A 23,967-nucleotide genomic window follows, 5' to 3' on the forward strand; every position below is an offset into this window, starting at 1 on the left:
CCCTGCAAGGGTGGGTGGGATAGTAGAGGAAAATGCCATGGGGGTGAGGGGGACATGTGCCTGGCCTGGGGGTGGAAGGGGCAGCTGCAGAGAGGCCATCAGTATGGACAGGTCCTCCCATCAGCAGACAGGAAGAAGCCCCGTCCCCTATTCCTACCCCATCACTGTCTGACTCTAGAGAACAGGCACCACGGCTCACACCCAGCGGGAAGGTACGTGCGCCTGTAGCTTAGTTTGGGTCTAACACTGGCTCCTCCCTTGCTCTCCTTCTAGCCTTTTCTCATACTCTTCTTGTGATCAACTGTGACGGCTATTTATAGCCCCAGGCCCCCTCCAGGAATGGCCTGGATCAAGTTGAGTCAAGATCTGTGGTTTCCTATGTGTTCATTTTACAGCTCGATTGGGCTGCTCCAAGGCAGGGCACATGCGAACCAGTGATTTGCAAGAATCTTTAGGGGAAGGATGCCTTGCACAGCAAGTCAGGGTCACAGGCAGCATATTGGGGGGTGGAGGGGGCGGTCAGGATGCTCTAGAAACACACACCCAAGGGCCCTGGGTGGAGGATTTGGCTTCCCAAAGGTGCAGTGAGTCACAGCAGCTGTGAGAGGTGCCCCCTGGCTGCAGGGCAGACCCTGGCCTCACTGCAGGTACTGTACACTGCCCCCTGCGGCACTGGCACCTGTGTGGGGAGGAACGGTGGGACCGGCTGGGTGTGGAGGGTGGGTTCCTGAGTCTGACTGTGGAGGGCAGGACTTGAAGGCTGGCCGAGGGGCCCAGGCTGAGACTTTCCAAGTTGAATCTGGAATCTGGGCCCCAGCGCCGGGGGCCGGCAGGGGTTGTGCCTGGGCCTTCAGGACAGCACATCACCCACACTGAGGAAGGAGCAGGCAGGGGAGCAGAGTTTCGCTGGGGGCTGGGGCGCTCAGGACACCGGCACTGGAGTGCAGGTCCTCCATCCGTGTCGCCGCTGTGGCGGCCAGTGTGTTTGCAGCAGCGGTCTTTGGGTCTGGGCAGAGCACAGTCCACAGGGGGTGTGGCGCTGGGAAGGAGGGCGCTATTGAGCAAGAGAACAGAGAGTAAGGGGTGGATTCGGACACGGAGAGCCGCCAAAGGATTGAGTTGAAAGCAGCTTGAGGGGGTGGTCTGGGGCAGCAAGAAGGCTTCTGAGGCAGGTCTGTTAGTTGGAGGAGGAGGGTGCTGGCCAGGTCAGGACTAGGTAGGGATGTCTCAGCGTGGCCCAAAGCCTCAGCCAGGACTGAGTTGTGCCTGAAGTCCCCTGGGGGTCACAGAGGGCCTGTGGGGTGGGGGAAGGTGGCAGAGAGCAGGCCTGGGCCCCGCCTCTGAGAACACCTCCCAGCACCACAGGCCCCGAGCAGAGCCAAGCAGAGTCCTGGGGCTCCGGTGTCTGCGCGCCCTTGCCTACGCCATGTCCTCGAGCTGCGGCGGACTCAGCTTCTCCGCTGGCCTGTCTTCGTCCGGGGCCTCCTCCCGCTCCGGCTCCTCGCCGTTCCGGGCCAGGCTGTCGGGCCCGGACACAGTCCCCAGCACTTTGGTGCTGTGCTCCTGCGCTCTGGCTCGGAGCGCGGCGATGCTGTTCTCCCTCAGTTCCTCCTGGGACATGGCGGCCGGGGCGTCGGGACCCCGCTCCTCCGGCTCTATCTTGTCGAGCTTGGGCAGGGCCTGACGCTCCGCCTCGGGCTTCCTCCCCGACTCAGCTGCCGCCTCCAGCGACTTTTTGTGCATCCCTAAAAAGAATTGTTGGTATTCGGGTTTAGAAAAGCGCCTGGGAAAGCCATCTTGAACTGAAAACGGCAAAGATAGAGAGAGGCCAGAATTAAGGACGAGCAGAAAGCCTTACTTCATACACCGCAGTCACGCGAGTCCCAGGGGTCGGGGTCGGGGCCGGGGCAGCGGGAGGGGGGCCGGGGATGAGGCTGCGGAGCAGCAGCGGGGCACCAGGCCGGCAGAGGGCTTCTCCTAGCCAAGTCCCTGGGCACCTGGCCCCCGGGAGTCCTGTCTGTCCCTTCCTGAGCACAGCACTTGCTCCCGAGCCCTCCCTTTTGGGATTCCAGATCTCAGAACTCCAAGATAAGCTGGCGCTGCTGTCAGACACAGGTCCAGATGGCAGATGGGGGAGGATGGCAGGTGGAGAGATTTAGGGAGAAGAAGTCCTTTGGGCAAAGCCAGAATGGTGGCCAAAGGGATCTAGAGGTCCCCTCAACCCCCAAGAGGGGCTGTTTCATTCACCACAACCCCAGCTCCAGCCAAGGGAAGAGGAGGATACACACCCTGGGGCAATAGCCATCCCCTGCTCACAGGACAAAAGAACTCACAGGGGGGATCCGTCCAGGATGAGCGTCCTAGGCACCCAGTAGGTGGGTGTGAGGGACAGACACCAAGCCCCGGGCGCAGCCTGCCCTCTGAGCCCCCCAAGGGAGACCGGGAGACTGGCTCTGGAGGGCCTCTCTCCCGCCAGGCGTTGTGGCCAGGCGTCCCTGCTCCAGGGCTCTGTCCCCTCCTCCAGGGAGCCCGCTCCCCTCACCACGGGGGCAGGGCCCCAGGGAGAGTGCAGGCTCTTACCCAGCAGCCACGGGGCGCAGGAGTCCATGATGCCATCCTTGGCGGACTTGAGGATGGACTCCGGCAGGGGGATGGAGTGGCGCACCATGGCCCCGTAGAGGCCGTACTCCGCCATGACGCTGCTCCGGCCCCAGCACTTCTCTCGCTTCCTCCACTTGGCTCTTCGGTTCTGGAACCAGACCTGTAAGTGCAGACGAACAGGTCAGGGGCGTCCTCCACCAGGCAGAGGCCAGGCCCCTACCCTGCTGTGTCTGCCTGGAGTTAAGGGACCCGCCTCTTTGATTGCCAACGGCCCCATTCCCCTGTGACTTCGCTTTCTCCAGCAGGGCATCCTTACTTAAGCTCACCTACCCCGAAGTACCCCTGGGGTTCCTCCAGGCTCAGGGTGTCCAGAATGAGACACAAGTCCTGTGAGAACATGATGGGCAAAATGGTCTTTTTTTTTTTTTTTAAATCAAAGCAGTTTAAGGTGATGGAGTAGGGACACCTCCTGGACAGGGTCTGGCAGATGGGCAGTTCCCCATGTGGTCCTCAGTTTGCAGCCAAGAAGCCCGACCCTCATAGCTCTCTTGCAAGTGTTCACACCTCCAGCATACAAACAGAATCCCTTTTCTGGCTCGTACAGGACAAAGTCCTTTCCAGTGCCTTTGGTTCAGGGCTCTGTCTCCACCAGAACTGCAGAGGCCAGAGCAGTCCCAGCAGGCGAGGTCAGTGTGGACTCAGGCAGCACAGGCCTTTTCATCCAGGTGTCAGGAAGCCTGGGAACGGCTGCAAAGCAGGGCAGGGGACACTCCCAAGAGGCCTGAGTCAGCCTCCCTTCTCTGCCCTGTCCTGGCCAAGTCCTGCCCTGCCATGCACCCACTGTGCACAATTTTGGACCTAACTCCGAATGACATTTGGGGGAGCTGGGCAACCATCCTTCAGTCAGGGAAGGAAGACAAAATGCTTCTGGTGTGAGGAGCATGTGAAGGTAGGGACCTAGGAGAGTGCGGTAGGGGACACTCTAGGGGATGCTTCTCTGGCCCCAAAGCTGACTGGTGCAGGGTCTGAAAGAGCATAGGGTGGGCTGGGGGTACCTGCAACACTCCAGCCTGGTTTTGGGAGGAGATCCTTGGGTCCCTTTCATGCATGGAGGAGGGGGGAATTTCTTGGTCCCCCCAAGCATTTTTCCTGAGGCTTCCTGCAGCTGACAGGAGGCAGAGCCAGGGACAGCTGCACTGTCCCTCAAGCAGGTGAGAGGCCCGCGGCAGACCGGGGGTCTCTGGAAGGACCCCAGGCCCGCCAGCCCCCTCTGGTCCCCTCACAGCCTCTCCAGGCCCTGACCCCGGCGGCGGCGAGCCACCCAAGCGCCCCGTGATGTGGGGGAATGGGGGGAGGGCAGAGGCGGGTTCGGGGAGAATCTATTAGTTTCCTGGGCGATTTCCATTCCCTCACCTCCGCCAGGTCCCCGCCCTTCCCTCCGGGCCCCCTCCCCCGCCCCCGGCGGCGGAGGTTTCAGCTTTTGATGAAAAATTGCTCCAGCTCTATTCAGGAGGCGGCAAAAGAAGAGTCACCCCCAGGGGCAGCCCTGGGCTGATTGAAAAATAAGTTAATTTCTGTTTGAATCGATGGGCCTCAAGCACTGAAATATCACGGGAAATTAAAGCGGCTGCTCTCTCGGGAGCCGCCGCATTGACCCGCACTAATTAATGCTGGGGAGGCAGAGCGAGCCGCGCCGCAAGCCGCCCCCCCTCCCCGGGGGACCCCAAACGCTTCTCATTTAACTAATTAGACAGGAAAAATTGGGTGTTAATTTGTTTAGGATTTTTTCCCCTCTTCCCCCACGGCAGCTCCCTCCCCGGCCCGCTCCCCACGCGGGGGCGCGGGAAATGAATGCGGGGCTTGCCGGCAGATGGCTGCCCCGGTCACTCTGCAATCTTCTCCGACTTGATTGCTTGATTAGGTCGTTAGCACATTAAAAAAAAAATTGCTTGCCGTCTGGCGCTGGCGTGATGAGTGGGACGCGCGGCAGCGCCTGGGTAATTTATCTTTTTATACGGCAAAGAATTTGATTTCAATCTGCAGATATATGGGGAGCCTTTGACACCTGTTTAACATCGCGCCGCTGACAGCTTAACCCTTTGCTGCCTCGGCCGCGGGGAGGCCTCGGCGGGGGCTCGGAGTCCGCGCGCCCCTGCGGTTCCCACCGCCGCCGCCAGGTGGCGGAGTGAGCTCCCTGGCAGCTCCCGACAGCTCCGAGTCTGCAGCGGAGCGCGGCCGGCCACATCCAGCAGGGAGCGCCCCGGCCGCACCCACAAGGCGCCCAGAGCCCCGCGGTCACAGACTTCTGCGGGGCTGCTTCCAGACCGCACGGTCCTCGCACACCTTTAAGTTGACCCAAATGTGTGTAACCTGTTTTGGCATTTCTTCATTTGTAAATAACTAGGAAGCTCTAAAAATGGGAGAGATGCGGCCTCAGAAACCCCGGGCCTCTCAATCCTCACACTGACCCGCGCCCGCGCTGTTAGAAAACGATCTTTCGTCCCTCCCTGGGCGGCGCCGCCTCCGGCGAGCCGCACCGTTGCCACCACCGGGTTTAGCACCTGCCGTCCCTGCTGGAAAGCTGCGGAGCTAATGCAAGGCCTCCCTCTGGTCTAGACCCAGACCGCACTCAGCGAACCTGGCCAAGGAACGGGTTTATGTAATGTGAAGGCTACTAGATGGCTGCGCTCCGTGCACTAAAGAGCGGAAATAGGTGCACCATGCGAGTTCGGGCTAACTCGGCCATCGGCCTGGCCTGGCTCTGCGGTGTGTTTAGATCTCTCCCCTGCGGCCCTGTCTGTCCCGCAGGCCCTCTGCCCTACCCAAAGCCTGAAGTTTGTCTGAGACCTCTGTCCTGCTCTATCTTCCTTCCCGTTAGCACTTGGTCGTCCTCTACAAGTACTCGTCTCAAGCTTTTTTGCACCTAGGAAAAATCTAAAAGGACTAAGCCACAGAAAGGTGTAAGTGACTTCTGGTTTCATCCACCTCACAGAGAAGACAGCAAAGAATGAACCCCTTGGCGATGGAATTCTAAGGTGGAATTCCAAGTCTGACCACAGAGGGTTGGGAAGGCTATCTTTATGAATCTAAGTAAGCCATCTGCCTCCTGGGCAGGAGATGCCCTTCCTGCTTGAATACGGTGCATTACAAAACAACAGGACCACAAGCCCTTAACTGGAACCCATTGGGACCAGACTCCAGAATGTTTTGGATTTTAGAAAAAATATGTGATGCATATATTACATGTTATGTAACATCCTGCAGCAGCAGCAGTGGTACCCCATAGTCAAACCAGCTTTGATTTCTGCAGCAAAACATACACATATTCATAAGGGATAAATAAAGAGCACGAGGTCAGATCTGGTTTTTGCCAAGAATGAGTTCTGTTGACAAACTGATGAAAGAAGTGTCTGTTTTCAGTACGGTTTAGAGTCAGGTATTCTGGGGACTTCCCTGGTGGTCCAGTGGTTAAGACTCCAAGCTCCCAATGCAGAGGGCGAGGGTTCGAGCCCTGAGGGGAACTAAGATCCCATATACTGCATGGCACAGCAAAAAAATAAATAAATAAAAATAAATAGCATCAGGTATTCTGGAGAAGGGATTGTGGAGTAAACAAAAGCAGAGATGCTCACTACCACTCCCACTCCCTCCACCCCCACAAGTGTGGGTGCCTGGAAAGGTGCATTGCCCTGGCTTCCCCAGGATTCCATGAGCTTGAGGGGGGGCAGGGCTCTCAGATGGAAACAGCATCTTTCTTGGAACACTGAAGAAGAGGGTGCAGACTTGGGATTCAGATCATCTCCGGGGCCTGTAAACAGAACCATTTTCCTCAGTCTCCTAATTTGGACAAATGAATAACTGGTCTGCAGATCAGACTTTGCCCACAGATGCTCCAAGGGGAGTTGGTGCCAGTTGGTCGCTCAAACCAGGAGTCATCCAGACCCTTGGTTATGGGCTCCTGGAATGCCTGGCTCTTTGAAGACCAGATGCTGCTCCAGTTTATGGAGGAAACCTGGACAGCCAAAACAATTTCTTTGTAGGACAGCTGGCAGGGAAGCTGTGGCATTGGTGCCTTGGAGGCAAGAGGACAAGGAATTAGAATTAACCCTAACCACTCTTCATGTTTGCCTTTCTCTTCCCTTCCTGGAAGCAACCAGCATGTGTGCAGAAGTTAAACATTTGCAAGAAGCACTGAAAGCAGCCAGTCCTGAACTGGAATTCCGAACTGTGGCAAAAATTTCTGTGTGATCCTGGGCAAGTTATTTGCTCTCTCTCAGTCTCTGTCCCTTCAAGCATAAAAGAAGAATATCAAAAAAAAAAAAAAAAGAATACCTACTATTTCAGGGATTAATGAAAGTGCCTAAAATCAGTGTTTGTCACACAGAAGGTGCTCAATAAAAGCTACTTATTATTATTTCAGTGGAGGCACAGAAAGTCAGTGGGAGTCTGTGCAGGGGTCAGGTTAATCAGGGGCATTACCTGCCCTCCTGGCCCTCTCCACGTGCTCTGCAGCAAGGCTGGACTGACAAATAATAATAATAACAACAGTAACAACTCCAGGAGGTGTGATGGGGGTACAGAGCTAACCTTCAGGCTGTAAGATTTTAATGCAGATAGCCTCGAGTTTCCCCTCTAGGGGCCAAACAGATGCCCCTGCAACTCTCCCGCGTTTCTAATGTTTCCCAGACCCTTGAGGCTCAAATGCAAGAGACCACCCATGCAGCTGGCTATGCTCAGGAGCTAGAAGACCTAGGTTGGAGACCCCTGCTCTATCTCCAACTGCCTTTGTGACTTTGGGTGCATTTCTTAACCTTTCTGAGCTTCCGATTCTTCCTCTGCCCTATGGTACCACTTCCTTGCAGGTTTGTTGTTAAAAATTCAACAGAATAGTGCATGGGAAATGCCTGGCATGTTGTAAGAACTGAAAAACGTTGGCTTGATGCTGGGCGAATTCTGGGGACAAATGTGCTACGAGATGAGGATTTGCTTTCAAGCAAATATGCTCAGTGACACTTTCCCCATAAAGCCGGGTCCTCCCATCTCCCACCTTTGACATGTCTTTTCAGCATTTAGGCCCCCTTTCCTGCGTGGTCTCTTGGTTCTGGCAAGCCCACAATACTCCTCCAATCTCTCTACTTTCCTGACTGCGTACTTTCTGGAAGACACTGCTCCACTCTCAAGGAAGTCGGGTCCGCAACTCTTCAGGAGAGCCTGCGTCCAGGCCCCAGCAAGGACCAGAGCCCTGCCTTCCACTTCAGGGCCTCCAAGTGCCTGAGAAGCGGCCTACAAGGGACATCAAGGGTCACCAACTTGGTAGTCCCAGGGAAAGGAGAGGGGGAAGATCTTCTAGCTCGGGAAAGAGCCTGGGTTTCCTGGTGCGCTTCCCCTCACAGGTGGTGTCCAGTAGCACTCAGAGAGCCCAGGTAGGAGGCCTCTGGCTGTCGACACCTGGCAGAGAGGGTCCCAAGAGCTTGTGCCTCCAAGGATGGACTGGACCCAGGAAAGGGCTTCTCGCCAAATGGATGCTCTTCGGCCACAGGGCACCCATCGAGCCGGCAGGCCACATTGTCAGCTGTCTCTCTCCCTTTGTGGGTAACCAGGGCTTCTCTTGCATTCACGAGTTCCCAGCCTTGTATCCCCACAGGACTATGTGCCCAGGCCTCCTTCCCTCTGCAGTCCCTCCAGGATAGCCCCACTAAAGGAGACATCCTGCATGATAGATGCTCTGCACCTCTGGCCCCTTGGCTACCCCAGGCCCTGCCCTCCAGTCTTGCCCCAGGCTATCGGGCCCGGCTTTTTTGGCCATGTGGCACTTGCCATCACAGTCACTTAGATTCTCTCCTCTCCTCTGACTGGAAGCTGATTAATATGGGCTCATTGCTGGCGTGATTTAACGACCTCACACTCCACATCCACTCAGCACTTCTGACAGCATATTGCAGCACACCCTTTCCAGTCCCAGTTTCAGGCCCAGAAAAGCCTGGCCTTGCTGTAGCCTCTGATGTCCACTAGGGGGCAGCTCTGCCCACGTTTCCTGGCAGCCCCATGCAGCATCCTTCCCTGAACCTCTGGACAGGTCATCCCACCAGGTTACCCAGTACTCCACTTTCTTCCACTCATATTAACCCACTTGAAACACTGAAACTCTTTTCCTGAGCCTCTGACCCAGCATTTTTTTTTTTTTTTTTTTGCGGTACGGAAGCCTCTCACTGTTGTGGCCTCTCCCGTTGCGGAGCACAGGCTCCGGACGCGCAGGCTCAGCAGCCATGGCTCACAGGCCCAGCCGCTCCGCGGCATGTGGGATCTTCCCGTACCGGGGCACGAACCCGTGTCCCCTGCATCGGCAGGCGGACTCTCAACCACTGCGCCACCAGGGAAGCCCTTGACCCAGCATTTTTACACTGGCTACACACAATCACCTGGAGAGCTTTAAAAACGTACAGGCTCCACATCAAACCAAACCTAGCATTGCTAGGTGTGGGGGGCTGGCACGGGTAATTTTAAAAAGCTGCCCTGTGACCTCATAAACGTCCCGAGCTGAGACACACGGAAACCTTTTCCCATCCAGGCAGCTATCTTCTTACTTCTGGAATATAATCCCCTAAAACTTTGTTCCCTACCCTTGGGAGGGGACCACTTTAAAAGAGGCAGAATGGAACAGTGCTAGTCAGAGAATCCAAATATCATCCTTCCAAACACACCAGGCTGCTAAGAGAGGAGGTGAGATGTCTCTGTCCACTTTGTGCATCCATATCTCTGCAATGGAGGCATTTTAAATAAATACAACTCTTGTCAGAAAAAAATACAGTAAACATAAGTGAATAGCTTAATATTCTCCTGTCTTACAACTCTGAGAATGAGTGACCACACAGAGGAAATAAAGTCAATCTGGAAATCCATTTCCTCTTCCCCAGGGCTGACATCCGGCAGGGGCTTCCAGAATGCCATATCCTAGCATTTCTCAGAGACACAGAAAGGACTTCGTGTCTGAGTCTGATATGAAGACTGGAAATCTCTTCTTCCCCCAGCAATGCACCTTATCCCTTCACACTCCAACCCAGAGAGATATAGAGGGAGGATATGCCCTCAAATGCCCTCAGAGCACAAAGGTAGAGGGAATCGCCACTACTGAGGGGGCTGGTCCCTCATCACTGCAATTTGCATTAATTATTCCAGTTTCTGTAGATGGGTGCTCCAGTTTCCCTCATTGGCTCTCCTGAGATAGTACTTGAGTACCGGGTTTGAATCCCAGTCCACCACTTACTTCACCTCTCAGCCCTTCAGTTTCTTCATCCAGAAAATGGGGATAAGAATAGCATCTAACTCATCTAGCTTTTGTGAGGATGTAATGAAAAAGGGCATGGAAAGCACTTAATATCTGGGACAATGCTATGTACTAATAATGCCAATAACAATACTTTTGTTAAATTATTTTAGATAATTTTTGTTATTATTCGTTCACAAATGAGTAATCTGAGGCTCAGAGTTTGATTTGCTGGCAGTGAAACAAAGATTAGAAGTAGGTGTGTTTGACTTTTCACATCTACACTGTGTTCTCGTTAGACATTGGACAGTAGGTCTCAGACACATCCAGGGGCTTACTTGGGTTGGCCCAGCAAAAGTGTGTGTCCCAGCTGTCCAGCTGGGGCTGTCCCACTCCTCCATTACACCCATGGCAGCCCAGGGGCCCAGTGAGAGAGGTGATTCTGAGGAAGCTGCTCTCTGGGAGGGATTCCCCCTCTTTCCTTTACAGATGGCTTGGCCTCTGCCATGCCTGGTGGGTGTCAGAGCCAGGACTAAGATCTGGGTCCCTGACTGGATATCCAGTCCAATAACCTTCCCATTCCACCTGAGAATGTCTAACTTCAGACTTGGAGCCTCTAATAACTGCCCTTCCCCTTAAGCCTCAACACACAGACAAAGGCCTGAAAGCTGGGGGAGGGGAGGGGACTGGCTCTGAGTGGTAGGGTCCATCCTTAGACGCACTGGTTCCACTAAATCAACATGCTGAGGGGAAATGAGGAGGAAGGGTGGCAGTGTAGTGAAGTAAGTGTTCTGGAGTCTAAAGGGACTCAGGTCTGAACTCTGGGCCTCAGGTTCCCCACCTGTAAAGTGGGAATAGTAATAGTACCTAGTCCATACCTAGGATCCTTTGAGAATAGAATACAGAAACTAACACAACATTGTAAAGCAATTATACTCCAATAAATTTTTTTTTTAAAAAAGAATATACATAAACTATCTCTGGAAGGAACCAAAGGAAACTGGTAACCCATGGAGGGACTGCTGGTGGACAGTGGCAAGGGTGACTCACGTTTCACCCTTTTGAACTCATGTACCTGAATTTGCTCATTCAAAAAATAATTTTGTTATGAGTGAGTTTTGGGGGTTTTTAGAACAGTATCTGGTACTCAATAAATATCGGGGGGTTTTTAATAAAGAAGATTTGATACAGGCCTCCCACCTGACATCAAATCATCTCTGTTCCTCCAGCTTCAAGTCAAAGCAAAGGCTTCAAACCCAAGAGGCAGGTGGTGAATGAGTGGGCTTTAGGTGCAGCCTAAAGAGACCTTAGGTGGGTCCCTGTGTCCCCCCACTTACTAGTTGTCTGGCCTCACTTTCCTCAGTTGTAAAAGGAGGCTAATGTTCTCTCCCCCACAGGCTGTCGCCAGGATTTAATGAGATCAGAGCTCAAACCAAGTGAGCTGGGCCCATGCCGGACCCACTGGAACATGCCACACACATGGCTCATGACACCTGCAGCTGCCACTGTCATCCCCATTTTACAGATGAGCAATGGGAAGCTCGGGCTGGTGAGGTAACTTGTCCACAGTCACTCAGCTGGTAACTGGTGAGGCCAGGACAGTCTGGCTCCAGAGTTGGTGTCCCTAACCACTGCACCACCCTGCCTCTCCTGTGCATGTCCCATAGTTAGAGCACTGGGCACATGAGAACTGCTCTGTGGGATAGAGCTGTGACTGCCACCGATAGATGTTAAGACCTTTCCCAGGCCACTTGGTAAAGCACTTGGGGGCGTGACTATTTGACAACTCACAAACACCTTCTGGGGGCATCATTTAGCCAAAGAACCAGGCGGTGCTGCAAGAGCTGGAGAGATCCTTGCCTTGGTTCTCCCATAACCGCAAATTCCACAGCCAGTCCTCACAATCCAGGGAATCAATGTACTCCACACTCTTGGCTCATCCATGCTGGTTCTGGTGGCTTCAGACACCACCCTGTAGACAACGCCCCAGGCGATTTTAAAAAGCCTAGAGTCTGCCGGCTGGGCCTTTGCAGCAATGCAGTGACAGCGGACGGCAAGGGCGAGCTTCCCCAGATCTTTCAGACACTCCCACCCACCACCACCACCACAGCCAAAGGGATTTCAGGACAAGCCACCGCAAGGCACGGGCTGTTCTTCCTACTGGTCAGTAGCGCAAATGTGGGACCAACCAATGGGGAAATCGGGGAATCTCACCCCACCCCCGCTGCTCGTCATGACCACCCCCACACACACACACGCACACGCACACGCACACGCACACACAAGATCCAGAAGCAACACCCAGCCTGTTCCCACTGGAACTCAGCTGGGGGGTATGATGGATCCAGGCCACCATGGATAATACGCCAAACAGATAATCTGCTTATGCATAATTGAGCTTATTGTCAGTGTCACTGTCTAAAGCCATTGGCTGAAATTCCCCATAGACTTCCAGTGGAGAGGCAGGCTCTTCTGGAAAAGGAGCTCATGCCTCGTTTCCCATTCTCTGGCTCTCCAGTGAGGGAGCGCAAGGAACCTACACACCTTATTTGGTTCCTCTGGACTTGTCTCCTACCTGTCCCAACTCACATCACACGTGGAGACACAAAGGAGGAGGAGATGCGGAGCAGACGGGGTTTCAGGAAGTCGGGACCCTTTCCGCCCTTTTCCAGCCTGGGCCGTCAACTACTCCGGGCCACTCAGGTGTCCCGATAGGAGCAACTTTGATTAAAGGTCTTGATCCAACTAAGGCAACCCCAAAGCTTCTGGAAGTGTTCCTCCAACCGCATCACTTCTTCCTGCTCTTGGAGGCCCTGTCTGGAGAATCATCAGACTTCATCTCCTCCCGAAGAAATGATTAAGCAGCCCACTCCTGCCCAGCTAGGGGCTTCCTGGACTTGGGAGGATCCTGACACTGATGAAAGGAGGCTGGGCACCCAGCAGAGCTGAGGACAGCCCAGTCCAGGTCAGGGCTGGTTCCGCCACAAAACTCTCCAGTGACGGGGAGGGGTTTAATAAGCACATCATGGGCCAGATCTGGGAAAAGTCAAGGAGCAGCAGCCCTGGGCAGGGCCAGCTGTTGGGTTGTGAGGAGGAAGGAGGCTCAGGTAGATGGAGGTGGTGGGGAGTAGATAGGAAAGGAGGGGGCAACCTCTTCCTCATGGGAAAGCAGTGGAAGGAAGGGAGACAGATGCTCCCCCACCCCAGGCACCCAGAGAGGCCTGGGGCCACCTCCAGGCACATGGTTTGTCTCACATACTCCTCAGGAAGCCCACAGTACAGCAGCAGGCCTCGCCTCCTCCGCTAAGTCTCTTGTTCCCCCAGCAGTGCCCATCTCACATGGTAGGTATTCAGCAAACACCTGCCTGCTTAAATGAACTGCTGTGCATGAGGACGTGATTACAGGCAAGCACACACTCTGCTGCGGGGTGGGAGATGGGTGTCTGGGAGCCTGGGGCAGTCGATGTCCCTGAGGGTAAGGAAAGTGTGAGAGAGGAACTCAGAGCTGTTACCTGTATCCTGTCTTCCGGGAGCTCCGTTTTCATGGCCAACATCTCCCGGGCATAGACGTCTGGGTAGTGGGCCTCATTGAATGCCTTCTCCAGCTCCTCTAGCTGGTAGGAGGTAAAGATTGTCCTGAGGGGAGCAAAAAAAGTCAGTCAGGACCCCCAAAATGGAAAAAACTGTCCCAGAGAGGACAGAATGGCCCTCCCCCATGGCTCCTGGACAGACCCCAAACCCAGGCTTGGCCAGCACAATCGGATGCAACCTCGCTCCCTGCCCACCCCCCCATCCTCTAAACTCTTCTTCATTCAAGTCTGAGGGCCCACTGGTGGTGGGGAGTATTATTTCAGCCCTCAATGACATTTTATACTGGGAATCTTCCTGGAAGTGCTTGGGGGGAAAGGGTGTTAAGACACAAATTTTAGAAAACTACAGAAAGCCCCTCTTCTCCCAGGCACAGCGTGGAGGGCTCACCAGGTGAGTAAGTGCCTCAGCCTCCTCGGGCCCAGCTTCCTGGGCTCCTCCCACAGACAGGAGGGTCGATCTTTTAAATCGTACTCAGAGTTCAGAGATTCACCAGAAGGTCAAATGCAGCAGCCGCCCCAGCCCCAGCGTCTGTACAGCAGAGAACTAACTGATTCTAGCAGCCCCTCACCCTACCCCAGCACGCCCGGCTCTCCTCACCTGCCCAGACCTAAAGGCTCCTTAGAGCCGCCCCACGCAGTCTTGGGGGCAGGGAGAAGGGAAAGGGGGTGCTCTGTCCCTTCTTGGACTCAGAAGTGAAGGGTCACCTCCCCGCCATCCCACACACAGGCTCAGCCACTCACCCAGCGGGAGCCCCATTCAGGGGAGTTTCATTCAGGTCATCCCGAGAGTGCCTTCCCACACACTCCCCCAGCGCCCACAGAGCGGTTCACATTGACCTATTTTGAGTCATAAACTGCTTTAAGAATCCAGTAAAAGCCACATCCTCTCACCCTAGCAAATGGATATGCTCCAGTACATACAATGTTTTACCTCCAATATTAGGGGGTTCATAGCCCCCTTTCTTGAATAAATACACTACACACCCACTTACAGACACAAATTCTTTTTTCAGACCTGAATTTCACCAGGTTCTAGGTGACCTTTATCCTGCACCCTCATCAACAAGCTGGGGAGCAGTATAGTCCAGATTTGTTCGTAGACTCCACTTGAACAATGGTAACTTCCCTGCTTGAGCCTCCGGGATTTGGACCCTGGAAACAGCATGGGAGGGGTGTGTGTGGTTTAAAATCCCTCGCTGCTGCCCTCGCCTCTCCCAACACAAGGAAAAAGTACAAATGTCAGCCCCGTATACTCCTCGTGCTGGTGTTGGCTTTAACGTCTTGGAGGATGACGCCGGGGGGGGGGGGGGTGGAGGGGGATGTGTGAGAAAGAAAGATTCTGCTCTTTATAGAAAATGACTGGTTTGATTCTAAAGTGTTTCTCCTATCCTCTTGGGAAGAACAGAATGCTTATGTATACAGAAAGTTAATTCTTCAGAATTTTGAAGATCTGCTGCTTTCTATTCCTCTCCTGCCACTTACCGAAGGGTCCCTGAACAGTCAAAATAAACGATCAAAACGTGCAAGTCTTTTTCAAAACTAGGAAAACTGAGGCACACAGCTATTGGGGCGTGGCCAAAGCCAAAGAGGAAAGGGGATGGCAGGTCATTCAGAGCCTTTCAAGTGCCAGCCTCGGCTCTCATTAAAAACAAACAAAAAACCCAAAACAAAAAAACCAAACAAAACAAAAAAGAAAGGAGTTAAGAAAGAAACAAAATGAAACAATGCCTCAAATCCCCCAAACTTCCCCTGTTCCTGCCTCAGAGCTAATCCACGTGTTTATGCTGATGTGCCCTCCAGGGAGTCTCCCTGCGCCCCGTACAACGTGACCCAAACCCTGCTCCTGGCTTTACGCAGAACCCCAGACCCTTCAGTTTCCCATTGTAACCAGTCTATCAGAGCTGAGCCTTCCAGGAAAAGGGAAGAGCAAAACCTGAGAGACTCCAAAGGCTGCTGCTCCATTCCCACTCCCCTCTCTAACCCCTGCTAAGCCTCTTGTGTTTCTGGGTGATCAAGAGATGCTTGCCTCTCATCACCATATTCTAGGGTCTCTTACTTGAACTCCCCAAATGAGAGAGGCTCAGGAAAACACATTTTTTACTAATTAAAAATTGCAGCAGCCATTCTCCTCTCTCCAATAATCTGTTCCCTTCGTGTACCAGAAATAGCCCGAAACCTAGGGCTGTTGTCCTGTCTCCCTGGGAACCCTCCAAAGCACCCCAATTTTCCCTGGTGGAGAGGGTATCAGGTGAGGATAGAGGGTTAGAAAACTTAAGCATGGACTTTCGGCCGTGGGTCAGTCAGCTCCAAGTGCTGCACAAGGAGATGCCCCCATGCAGAAGCACTGCTCCTGGGGGTGCTTTGTCCGGGGCTCTCCTGGCTGTGGGAATTCCTCCCCCACCTCTATTCGGTCAGCAGCACAGAAGCCGGTCAGCCGGACTCCAACCTGCCCTCCGGGTCCCTGTCCCTGCTGGAGGTCCCTGTCCAGGCTCCAGAGGCTGACAGGATTACCCCCACCCTGCCACCAGCATGATATGAATGCATCGGAGGTGTTTTAATGAATATTTGCTGGACGGATGAATGTAAAAAATGATCCAGGATCAGGACTAAAAAAACAACGTTTCCATTTACAATAAAACAAGACAAAACAAAACAAAAACAAACAGCTGCCTGAAGGGAACAAACCGAGGTCACCAAGAAACCAAGTCAAAGTTCACCCCCATTCAAGCCAGAACCTGTTGGGGACTGAGAGGTGAGGAAGAACCGTTTTAAAACGTGGGGGTCATTTCCGGGTGTGAAGGAAGAGAGGAACGCAGAAAAGCACCCAGAGAAAGTGTGCAAAGAGGCTGAGAACAAACTGGGGAGAAGAGGATGAGGTGGAGAGCACCCCAGGGGGAAACGTCCACCCAGCGATCGGGAACCCTGCGGGCGCTCCATCCGCACTGGGGCGGAGAGAGATCTGGGAAAACAAAGCTAGGGTAAGCGCAGGGGCAAACAGCACCCGCAGGAAGTCAGGTCGATTTTTGGTTCTCACTCCTTTATTTGTTGAAAACCTCCTCATACATTTGCACAAGGAATTGGTAGCGGCTGCGGAAGGGAATGCGGGTCTGGTGTGGGGAATTACTTTTCAGGATATACGTTTCGGCACCTACTGTATTTTAACTTTGTGCAAGTAATGTCTATTTTTAAAATATTTAAAGAAAATCAAAAACAAAAAAACCCTCGCTCTTTAGTCTGTATCGTCCAAGGCAGCCCACTCCACTCCAGCGAGGGCTTGCGGAGTCCTTCAGTGCACACACTCCTCCCTCCGCATTTTACAGACAAGGAAACTGAGGCTTACGGATCACAGAGGAGCAGAAGCCAAAGGAAAATTTGCCATCCATGCGGGTATCACGCTCGAGATTTTGCGAACGGTGGGCGCAGAAAGATAGGGGGTTGGCGGCGCTGACAGGAACGGCGGGAGAGGAATAGGGGCCGGGGCAGAGGGCAGAGGAACCGGCTCCGGCGGGAGGGGAGAGCCGATCTGCCCGCCCGGAGGTGTGCGTGGCTCTCCGAATGTGCCGATGCAGGACTGGCACCTGGGGGCCGTCAGCTCCTGTCTGGCTCGGGTTTAGCCCTAGTTGGGGGCTTTCCTTTCTCCTGGAGAAGCAGGAGAAAGCCTGAAACGGTGCCGCTTCCCCGGCGGACGGTCAAAGTCCTCACCCGGCACGGCCGGACGCCAGGGCCCCGGACGGATGTCCCCAAACAATGTCTGGTCTCCCCGTCCTGGCACAGCAGCGGACCTCAGATCTAGAGCCGGTGAAATTAGGGTCCGAGCGACCCTACCCCCGATCAGGGGACGACGGCAGGGTATAGGTGAGCAGGAAGGTGACAGAAAACGCTGCAGGGGCCTTACCTGTGTCGCCGCTTCTTCCGTTTCTTGGTCTGATTTAAAGCCGATTTGGACATTTTTCGGTCGCTGGAGGAAACATCTTCAGAATCTGAAAAGCGGGCGGAGGCACGTGCGGCAGAATGGGGGACGCGCTCCGCAGCACCCGGGCGCGTCAGGCTCCCGAAACCCGCGGGGGCCCCACCCCCGGCGGCCTCCGGGAGCAGCCGGGCCTGCTCCGTCTCCCCGGAGAGCCCTCCGTGAGGTCTACGCCATCCCTAAGCCGCGGCTGTTTCTACCCACGCCGGCGCCGCAATCCCGAGGTCGTGAACACATTCCGTTCTGTTTCGTTCTGAGAAGCAAAGGCCCAGACACGCCTGGGCAGGGACAGCAGGGGGGCGCGACAGCCTCCGCGGGTCGCAGGGCCCCCCGGCGGTGCCCCGGGTTCGGCGCCCTGCCCTGCGCTAGCAGCCGTGGCGCCGGGGTTCGGAAGGTGGCCCGCAGGAGCGGAGCCTGGGCGCGGAGAGCTGGACTCCGGGAAGGGCTGGGGGCTCCCGGGCACAACCCCCTTTCCAGTGCCCGCACCATGCGCCCCCCCTCAGGACTGGAGAGACTGCGACGCACCACTTTTCGTTGCCCCTCCAAATAAAAATTAATTAATTAAACGAGAGCGAAAAATCGGGGAAATCGCAGAGCGCGAACCAGAGCCGGAGGGCCGAGCTGGCGGAGACGTGAGGCCGGGAAAACTGCCCGCGGAGGGCGCGGCAGGGTCGTCCAGGGGTCCCTAGCCCGCGAGGCGCCGGGATCCGAGATATTGTGCCGCTTAGGTGGCATCTCGGATTGCGACCCCTTGGGCCGCCGCCGTGGCCGGGTGGTCTAAGCTCGTGAGGAGAAAATTAAAACCCAGCTGACCAATGCGGGAGGCTTGGAACGGAGGAAAGGAGGAAGGAAAAGACAACTTTGGACACCAGGGCTGGGGCCCGAAGCTGGCACCCGCTTCCCGGGCCGCCAAAGCCCGGAACGGAATCGGGCTCTAGGAGCGCGGGTCCTCCGAGAGGCCGGGGCCGAAGTGGAGCAATGGAAGGAGACCCCCGACTGCCCCACGCGCTCCGACACCCTAAGCCTTGTTTCCAGTGGGGCCCCAATCAGGCGCCGCGGCAGAGCCGGGCCCGACGCGGGGACCGCAGCACAGCTCGGCCGCCGGAAACGCGGAGGCCAAAACCCGGCCGCAGCCGGGAGCATCCTCCGAGCCCCCGCCCCGGGCGCGCCGGCTCCAGGCCCGCTCTGCGACCTCTCGGCCTGGCACGAACTTGTGCACCCAGAGGAGGCCTTGCGGTGCAAGCGAGAGTCGACGGCGTGGGGTTCCCGGCTGTCACCCCAGTCAGGCAGCCACACAGCCTCGCCCTCACCTACCCGAGCTGGCCGTCTGGCTGGTGTCCAGCGGCCCCGACGCTCTGCCCAGCGGCTGCAAGTGGACGCTCTGCGGGTCGGACAGCACTTCCAGGAAGGTGGGCTGTGCATAGAAACCGGGGAGCCCCCCGGGCCCCAGTAGCCCCATACCGCCCACTCCTGCGGGACTGAGCACGGAGCGCGCAGCCAGCAAGTGCCCGGGGGCCAGACCGTCGAGGGGAGCCCGCGGGTGGGAGCTGGGGGGCTCCTTGTTCAAGCCCAGGATCTCCTGGATGCCAAACCCGGTGCACCTGCCCGGGGCGCCCCCCGAGGTACTCTTGGCCACTGTCTCGGCTTTGGGCTTGCTCAGCGCTTCCCCGGCTTTCCCCGTCATCTCTCGGCTCTTTGAAGGGGCTGAGGCCGCAGGTCTTTTGCTCCCCCCACCCCCCCGCCGGGCTCCCCGCTTCACGAAGTTGGTCCCAGGTGCCCCCTCCGATGTCTAATGCTCTGGAGCCCCAAGGAGATTCCCTTTTTATCCAACCAGGCGGCAGCCCAAGTGGGGTCAGAGCTGAGCAGCCAATCACCGGGGCCAGGAGCGATTAGGAATTCCAAAAAGCTGGCAGCTCCCGCCGCGGGCAGCACTGAGGGGCCAGGGCGCTAGGGGCCAGGGCGCTGGGGGCCAGGCACCGGGTGGGCTCTGCAGGACGCCCATGGGCAGGGCCCCCAGAGGCTGAGATGAGACAACAAGGTTCAGGGCCGTTCCAGGAGGCTGGGTGGCTAGGGATTCTGGGCAGAGCTGGCTTGGACAGTCCCTGGGGTGGGGTGGAGGGATGGACTGAGGGCAGGTGCTAGAGACTGGGAGTCCTGCTGCCTCCCTCCCATCCTCCCTCCCTCCCTCCCTCAATCCTATACAGGTTTGGCGGGGTCAAAGAAACCCAAATATGGGACCACTCCGAAAAAGGCAGAACGAGGAAGGGGCAAGTGTCCTGGGCAGGGTGTTTGGTGGCAACGGGGAGAAAGAAGGGGATTTGAAGAGGGAGATAGGGTGGGAGAGCTCAAAGTTTGTCTCCCCAGCACAGGATGCAATGCCTAGTTCAGAAGAGCTACTCAATAAATACCCAATGAATGAATGAATGAATAAAGGGGTCAGGAGTAGGGGTTCCTGGAGGGAAAGAAGAGTGGTGGTGACTTCTTTTGGAGAACACCGGTAGACACCTGAACATCTTCCTAGAATAAACATGAAGGGTTGCCAACTTCCATGGAAAGATTTCATTACTCTTCTAACCATTCACTCAACTAATATGTACTGAGCCCTTACTAGCTCTGAGCAAGGAGCTAGGGGTTCCCAGTAAATCAGATAGACAAGTCAGGGGGTCTGCTATACCTCAGAGTTCACTGAACAGACAAATGAAGCGGATGGCATTGTTGAAGTGGAGGGAAGGAGGAGGGAGAAGGGAGGGTGTGAGAGGCAATTAAAAGGTGAGCTTCTGTGCCCATTCGATGGGGATCCCTTGACTAACTCCTGTGTTGGAAGCTGCAGAAGTGCAGCCAGCTGGGCCAGTTAAAAAGTGGTGAGAGGCTGCAGGGAACTGCTCTAGGCAGGCAGAAACAAGAAAAGCTTAAATTCTAAAGGTGGGCAGTGGAACTACTGGTTCCTTGCTTTCAGGGAGGATGGCTCCCTTGGGTCCAAGTGTTAAGTGAAGGTGATTCTATACATACACACACACACACACACACACGTACGTGCACCATGGACCCCGGAGTCCCTGCACTCCACCTCCTCAGCTAATTCTTCTGTGAGCTTTGTGGGACTAAGGACTGTCTATCTACGTTGGCACCTTCCTCTCCACTGTGCCTAGCATAGCATACAGTGGTAGGTTTCTAATAAAACTGTCTTGACTTGAAGGCACCCTCTGAGGGGAAATAAAGACAGGGTGAGTTGTCTTAGGCAGAGACTGGAAAGCAAGGCTGGGGAGAAATTCCATTCAGAATTTCTGGGCTAGTCAACTGCAACCCCCCAAATAGATTGAAACCCCCTAACTCTCCCAGCCCACTGCCAGGATATCTAGTGCCCTCGGTGGTTGCCGTGAGGCCAAACTGAGAAGTAAGAAGAAACCCTATAGGACATGGAAGCTGAGGCCTTGCCTCAAGGGCTGTTGTGAGGTGGGTCTTCATCTGCTCTGGGCTGGTCCACACAAGATCCAGAACTAGGCAGGTACATCCCTCAGTGCGGCAGGTGTCTGGGAGCGGGGCACTGTTCACTCCAAGGGCCGCCTCTTTATCCCACAATAATGCCATGCCTACCGTGCATCCACACTCCCAGCCCCTTTCCATAGCACAATATCAGGTCTTCACAAGGACCCTGTTAGTATCTTGGTTCCACATTCGAAAGTTCACATACCTATTCTTACTTGCAAGGAAGGTACAGACTCAGGGATCTGCAGTCTCGGGGCATCTTTCGCCTTTATTCTATGGAGTTGGGTTCCGTGTGTCACCACTCACACAGACAACCACGTGAATGATGCCCCCTAGAGCTGTGCAGAGCAGTGGCTTTGCCTTCCAGATGAGAATTTCTATCACCATTTTATGAATATGGAAACTTAAGTTCCTAGGGAGGTTAGGTGACTTGTCCCAAGCTACCTAGCTTGTAAGCAGCAGAGAGAGGCCAGACTCAACCTCAAATGAGTCTGGTGTCAAAAGTTGTTTTCTTTTGATTCCATCCCTCTCTCGGACTCCTCTACATGCCAGCCTACCCTGGGAAGTTGAATGGGGAAGTTTTGTTAATGGCAGCTGTCATATCCCTGCCTTATCATGGGACATCCACCATGGGCCAGACGCCAGCCTATGGGCAAGGAAGTGAGTGATGGAAAGCAAGCATGTGAGTGATGGAAACCCAGCTCTTGCCTTGCCAGGAGAGGAGGATGAAAAATCTCTTGACCAAACACTGTATGTGAAGCTGCCAGTTCCCACTCCCAGTGGGACAGTCTCCACCCTGCCCTAGGAGGCTGGGAATGGGGACAGCCCCAGGCCCTCTGAGAGGCACATTCGCCAGAGGCTACAGGTGAAGGGAGGGCCCAGCGTCAGCCTGCAGCCAGTCCCACCCTTGGAATTGGACTCCTGCAGGACTCCTGGTTGGAGGGCTGTCTCTGAGCTGCCTAGCTGAGGTCAGACCAAAACTGAGGACATTTGTGGACTTGGGGTCGCGGGGGGCAGGGCTGGGGCTACAGGGAAAGGCTGGCCCCCAGGGCTTGGCCTGGGGGAGTAAATTGTACCCTTTCATAGGCATTTAGCTTGGTCACCTTGGACCCACATCCTGGGTCTGTCGCCTAATGGCTCTGTGGCTTAGAGCCAATCATTTAACTTTCCTCTTAGCTTCTATTGCTTTATCTATAAAACAGCCTGACACTGGACTTGTGAGCATTCCCTGACCCCCTGAGTTAGCACAGGGGGGCAAGGGCATGGTCTCTAGAGACAGATTTTCTAGGTTCAGACTCCAGCTCTATCACTTGCTTGGTGACCTTGGGAAAGTTACCCAGCTTCTCTTTTCCTTCTGTGCCTCAGTTTCCTCATCCATAAAATGGGGATAATGGTAGTACCTACCCCTTAGAACTGTCATGAAGATTAGAAATGTACAGTGCTGAAAATGGTGAATAAGGCTATACTGTGAGTTTACAAAATAAGGTTCCTGGGAGCGTTGGTTATTATCATCATCATGCAGGAGGATACTATACTTGGGACTGACAATATGCCAGGGAGCAAGACAGACCTAGTCCCGGCCTTCATGGAGTTTGGGCCAGCGATTGAAGGAGCTGCTGTTTTTAAAGCATTTAACATGGTGTCTGGCCCTGGGGACTCCAGACATCACGATTCTTACTACTATTATTAATGGGTGTCAGACCCCTTATGGCATTTAATCCACTCAACTTCTCAAGTTCTTTCCCCCTTGTTACAGATAAGATACTAAGGCTCAGGGAGGGAGATTAGGGATGAGGGATGATGCCATCTCCTTCCTTTGCTGTGATGCTGGTCATTTTTAGCACCAGTTGCAGCCAAGTCATTGTCTCTTGCTAGCTTCTTCCCTGAGTCGCCTCCCAGCCGTCAGCAACAATTTTTGGAGGGAGGAGGGTGGAAAATGCAAGGAAGAGAAAGGATCTGTGTTTGAATCAATAATCCCATTATGAATCTGTCACCCACGAATGTGTTTCACTTTTTTAATGCTCTTGTGTATTTTGGGCTTACCCCTTGAGAGTACACCGTGTCTTGTTGTGCTGGACAGTTGTCCTGGCAGAGTCCCTGAGCTCCAGCTCTCTCATCCTCCTCTCATCAGACACTGGGCCAGATAGCCCATCTCCCCTGTTCAGTAAGTAGCTGATGCTACGAGAAAAACAGGAGTGATTTTTTTTTTTTTTAACAGGAGTGATTTTGATTCACATTTAAGTTATATACAATGAACATTTATTAAGTTCTGAACTTTTTCACACTGTCTCAACAAATCCTCCCAACTATCCTGAAAGATGTATATCATTTTTCAAATGAAGAAGCAACCTCAGGGCTTCCCTGGTGGCGCAGTGGTTGAGAGTCTGCCTGCCGATGCCCCGGTCGGGGAAGATCCCACATGCCGTGGAGCGGCTGGACCCGTGAGCCATGGCCACTGAGCCTGCGCGTCTGGAGCCTGTGCTCCTCAACGGGAGAGGCCACAACAGTGAGAGGCTTGGGTACCGCAAAAAAAAAAAAAAAAAAAAAAAGAAGCAACCTCAGAGAGGCTAGGTGACCTCCCCAGGAACATGCAGCTGCCAAGAGCCAACCAGAGTCCAAATCCACCGCATTCTTGTTTCCTTGAAGATGGAATCAGAGCCTCAAACAGAGGAAGGGAGCTTGGGTACAGGCAGGCAAGCGATGCCCCAGCAATGCTCGAGCTACCGTCCTGCCCTGCCGAGAATGGCAGAGAGAAAAGGAAGGGACACCAGAAAGGGTCGAGAAGGGCTACCAAGGTCAAGGCTGGTGAATCCCCAGAACCTCAGTCTACGAAGAACACCTTCCCTCAAACATCTGGGCTGGTTTCCTTCTCCTAGTTCTCCAAGGAATAATCTATACCCTTTGGACTTTTCTTGGAGGGGCCCAGGGAGTGGGAAGGAAGTAATAGACTCTTGGCACTGCCTTCAAGCCAGTCTTGTAAACCTTTTCACCAGGTAGGTGTTCCAGGTGCCATCTGCAGCTCAGGCTCGTATCCCAGCAGAACGCCACCCACCAGGTTT

General features: G+C 54.6%; 1 protein-coding gene across 1 annotated transcript; it reads right to left on the reverse strand.

Annotated features, from left to right (window-relative positions):
- Nucleotides 1-1,419: 1,419 nt before the first annotated feature.
- VSX2 (visual system homeobox 2) lies at nt 1,420-19,106 on the reverse strand. Its single transcript, XM_060166467.1, has 5 exons — nt 18,737-19,106; nt 17,351-17,435; nt 13,378-13,501; nt 2,581-2,761; nt 1,420-1,745 (listed from the first exon to the last, which is right to left on the reverse strand). The coding sequence occupies exons 1-5, from the start codon at nt 19,104-19,106 to the stop codon at nt 1,420-1,422; spliced, it is 1,086 nt and encodes a 361-aa protein (XP_060022450.1).
- Between the last annotated feature and the right edge of the window lie 4,861 nt (nt 19,107-23,967).

Source organism: Lagenorhynchus albirostris, chromosome 1 (genome assembly GCF_949774975.1).
Source record: "Lagenorhynchus albirostris chromosome 1, mLagAlb1.1, whole genome shotgun sequence".
In the NCBI taxonomy this organism is placed as follows: domain Eukaryota; kingdom Metazoa; phylum Chordata; class Mammalia; order Artiodactyla; family Delphinidae; genus Lagenorhynchus; species Lagenorhynchus albirostris.

What these genes read in the sequence shown, in the direction of transcription:
- VSX2 (XM_060166467.1), bottom strand. Translation starts at nt 19,106, where the DNA reads ATGACGGGGAAAGCCGGGGAAGCGCTGAGCAAGCCCAAAGCCGAGACA. An exon ending in CGGAAGAAGCGGCGACACAG is followed by an intron (nt 13,502 to 17,350) that starts GTAAGGCCCCTG and finishes TGCTCCCCTCAG; the next exon opens with GACAATCTTTACCTCCTACC. An exon ending in CTGCGCCCCGTGGCTGCTGG is followed by an intron (nt 1,746 to 2,580) that starts GTAAGAGCCTGC and finishes AATTCTTTTTAG; the next exon opens with GGATGCACAAAAAGTCGCTG.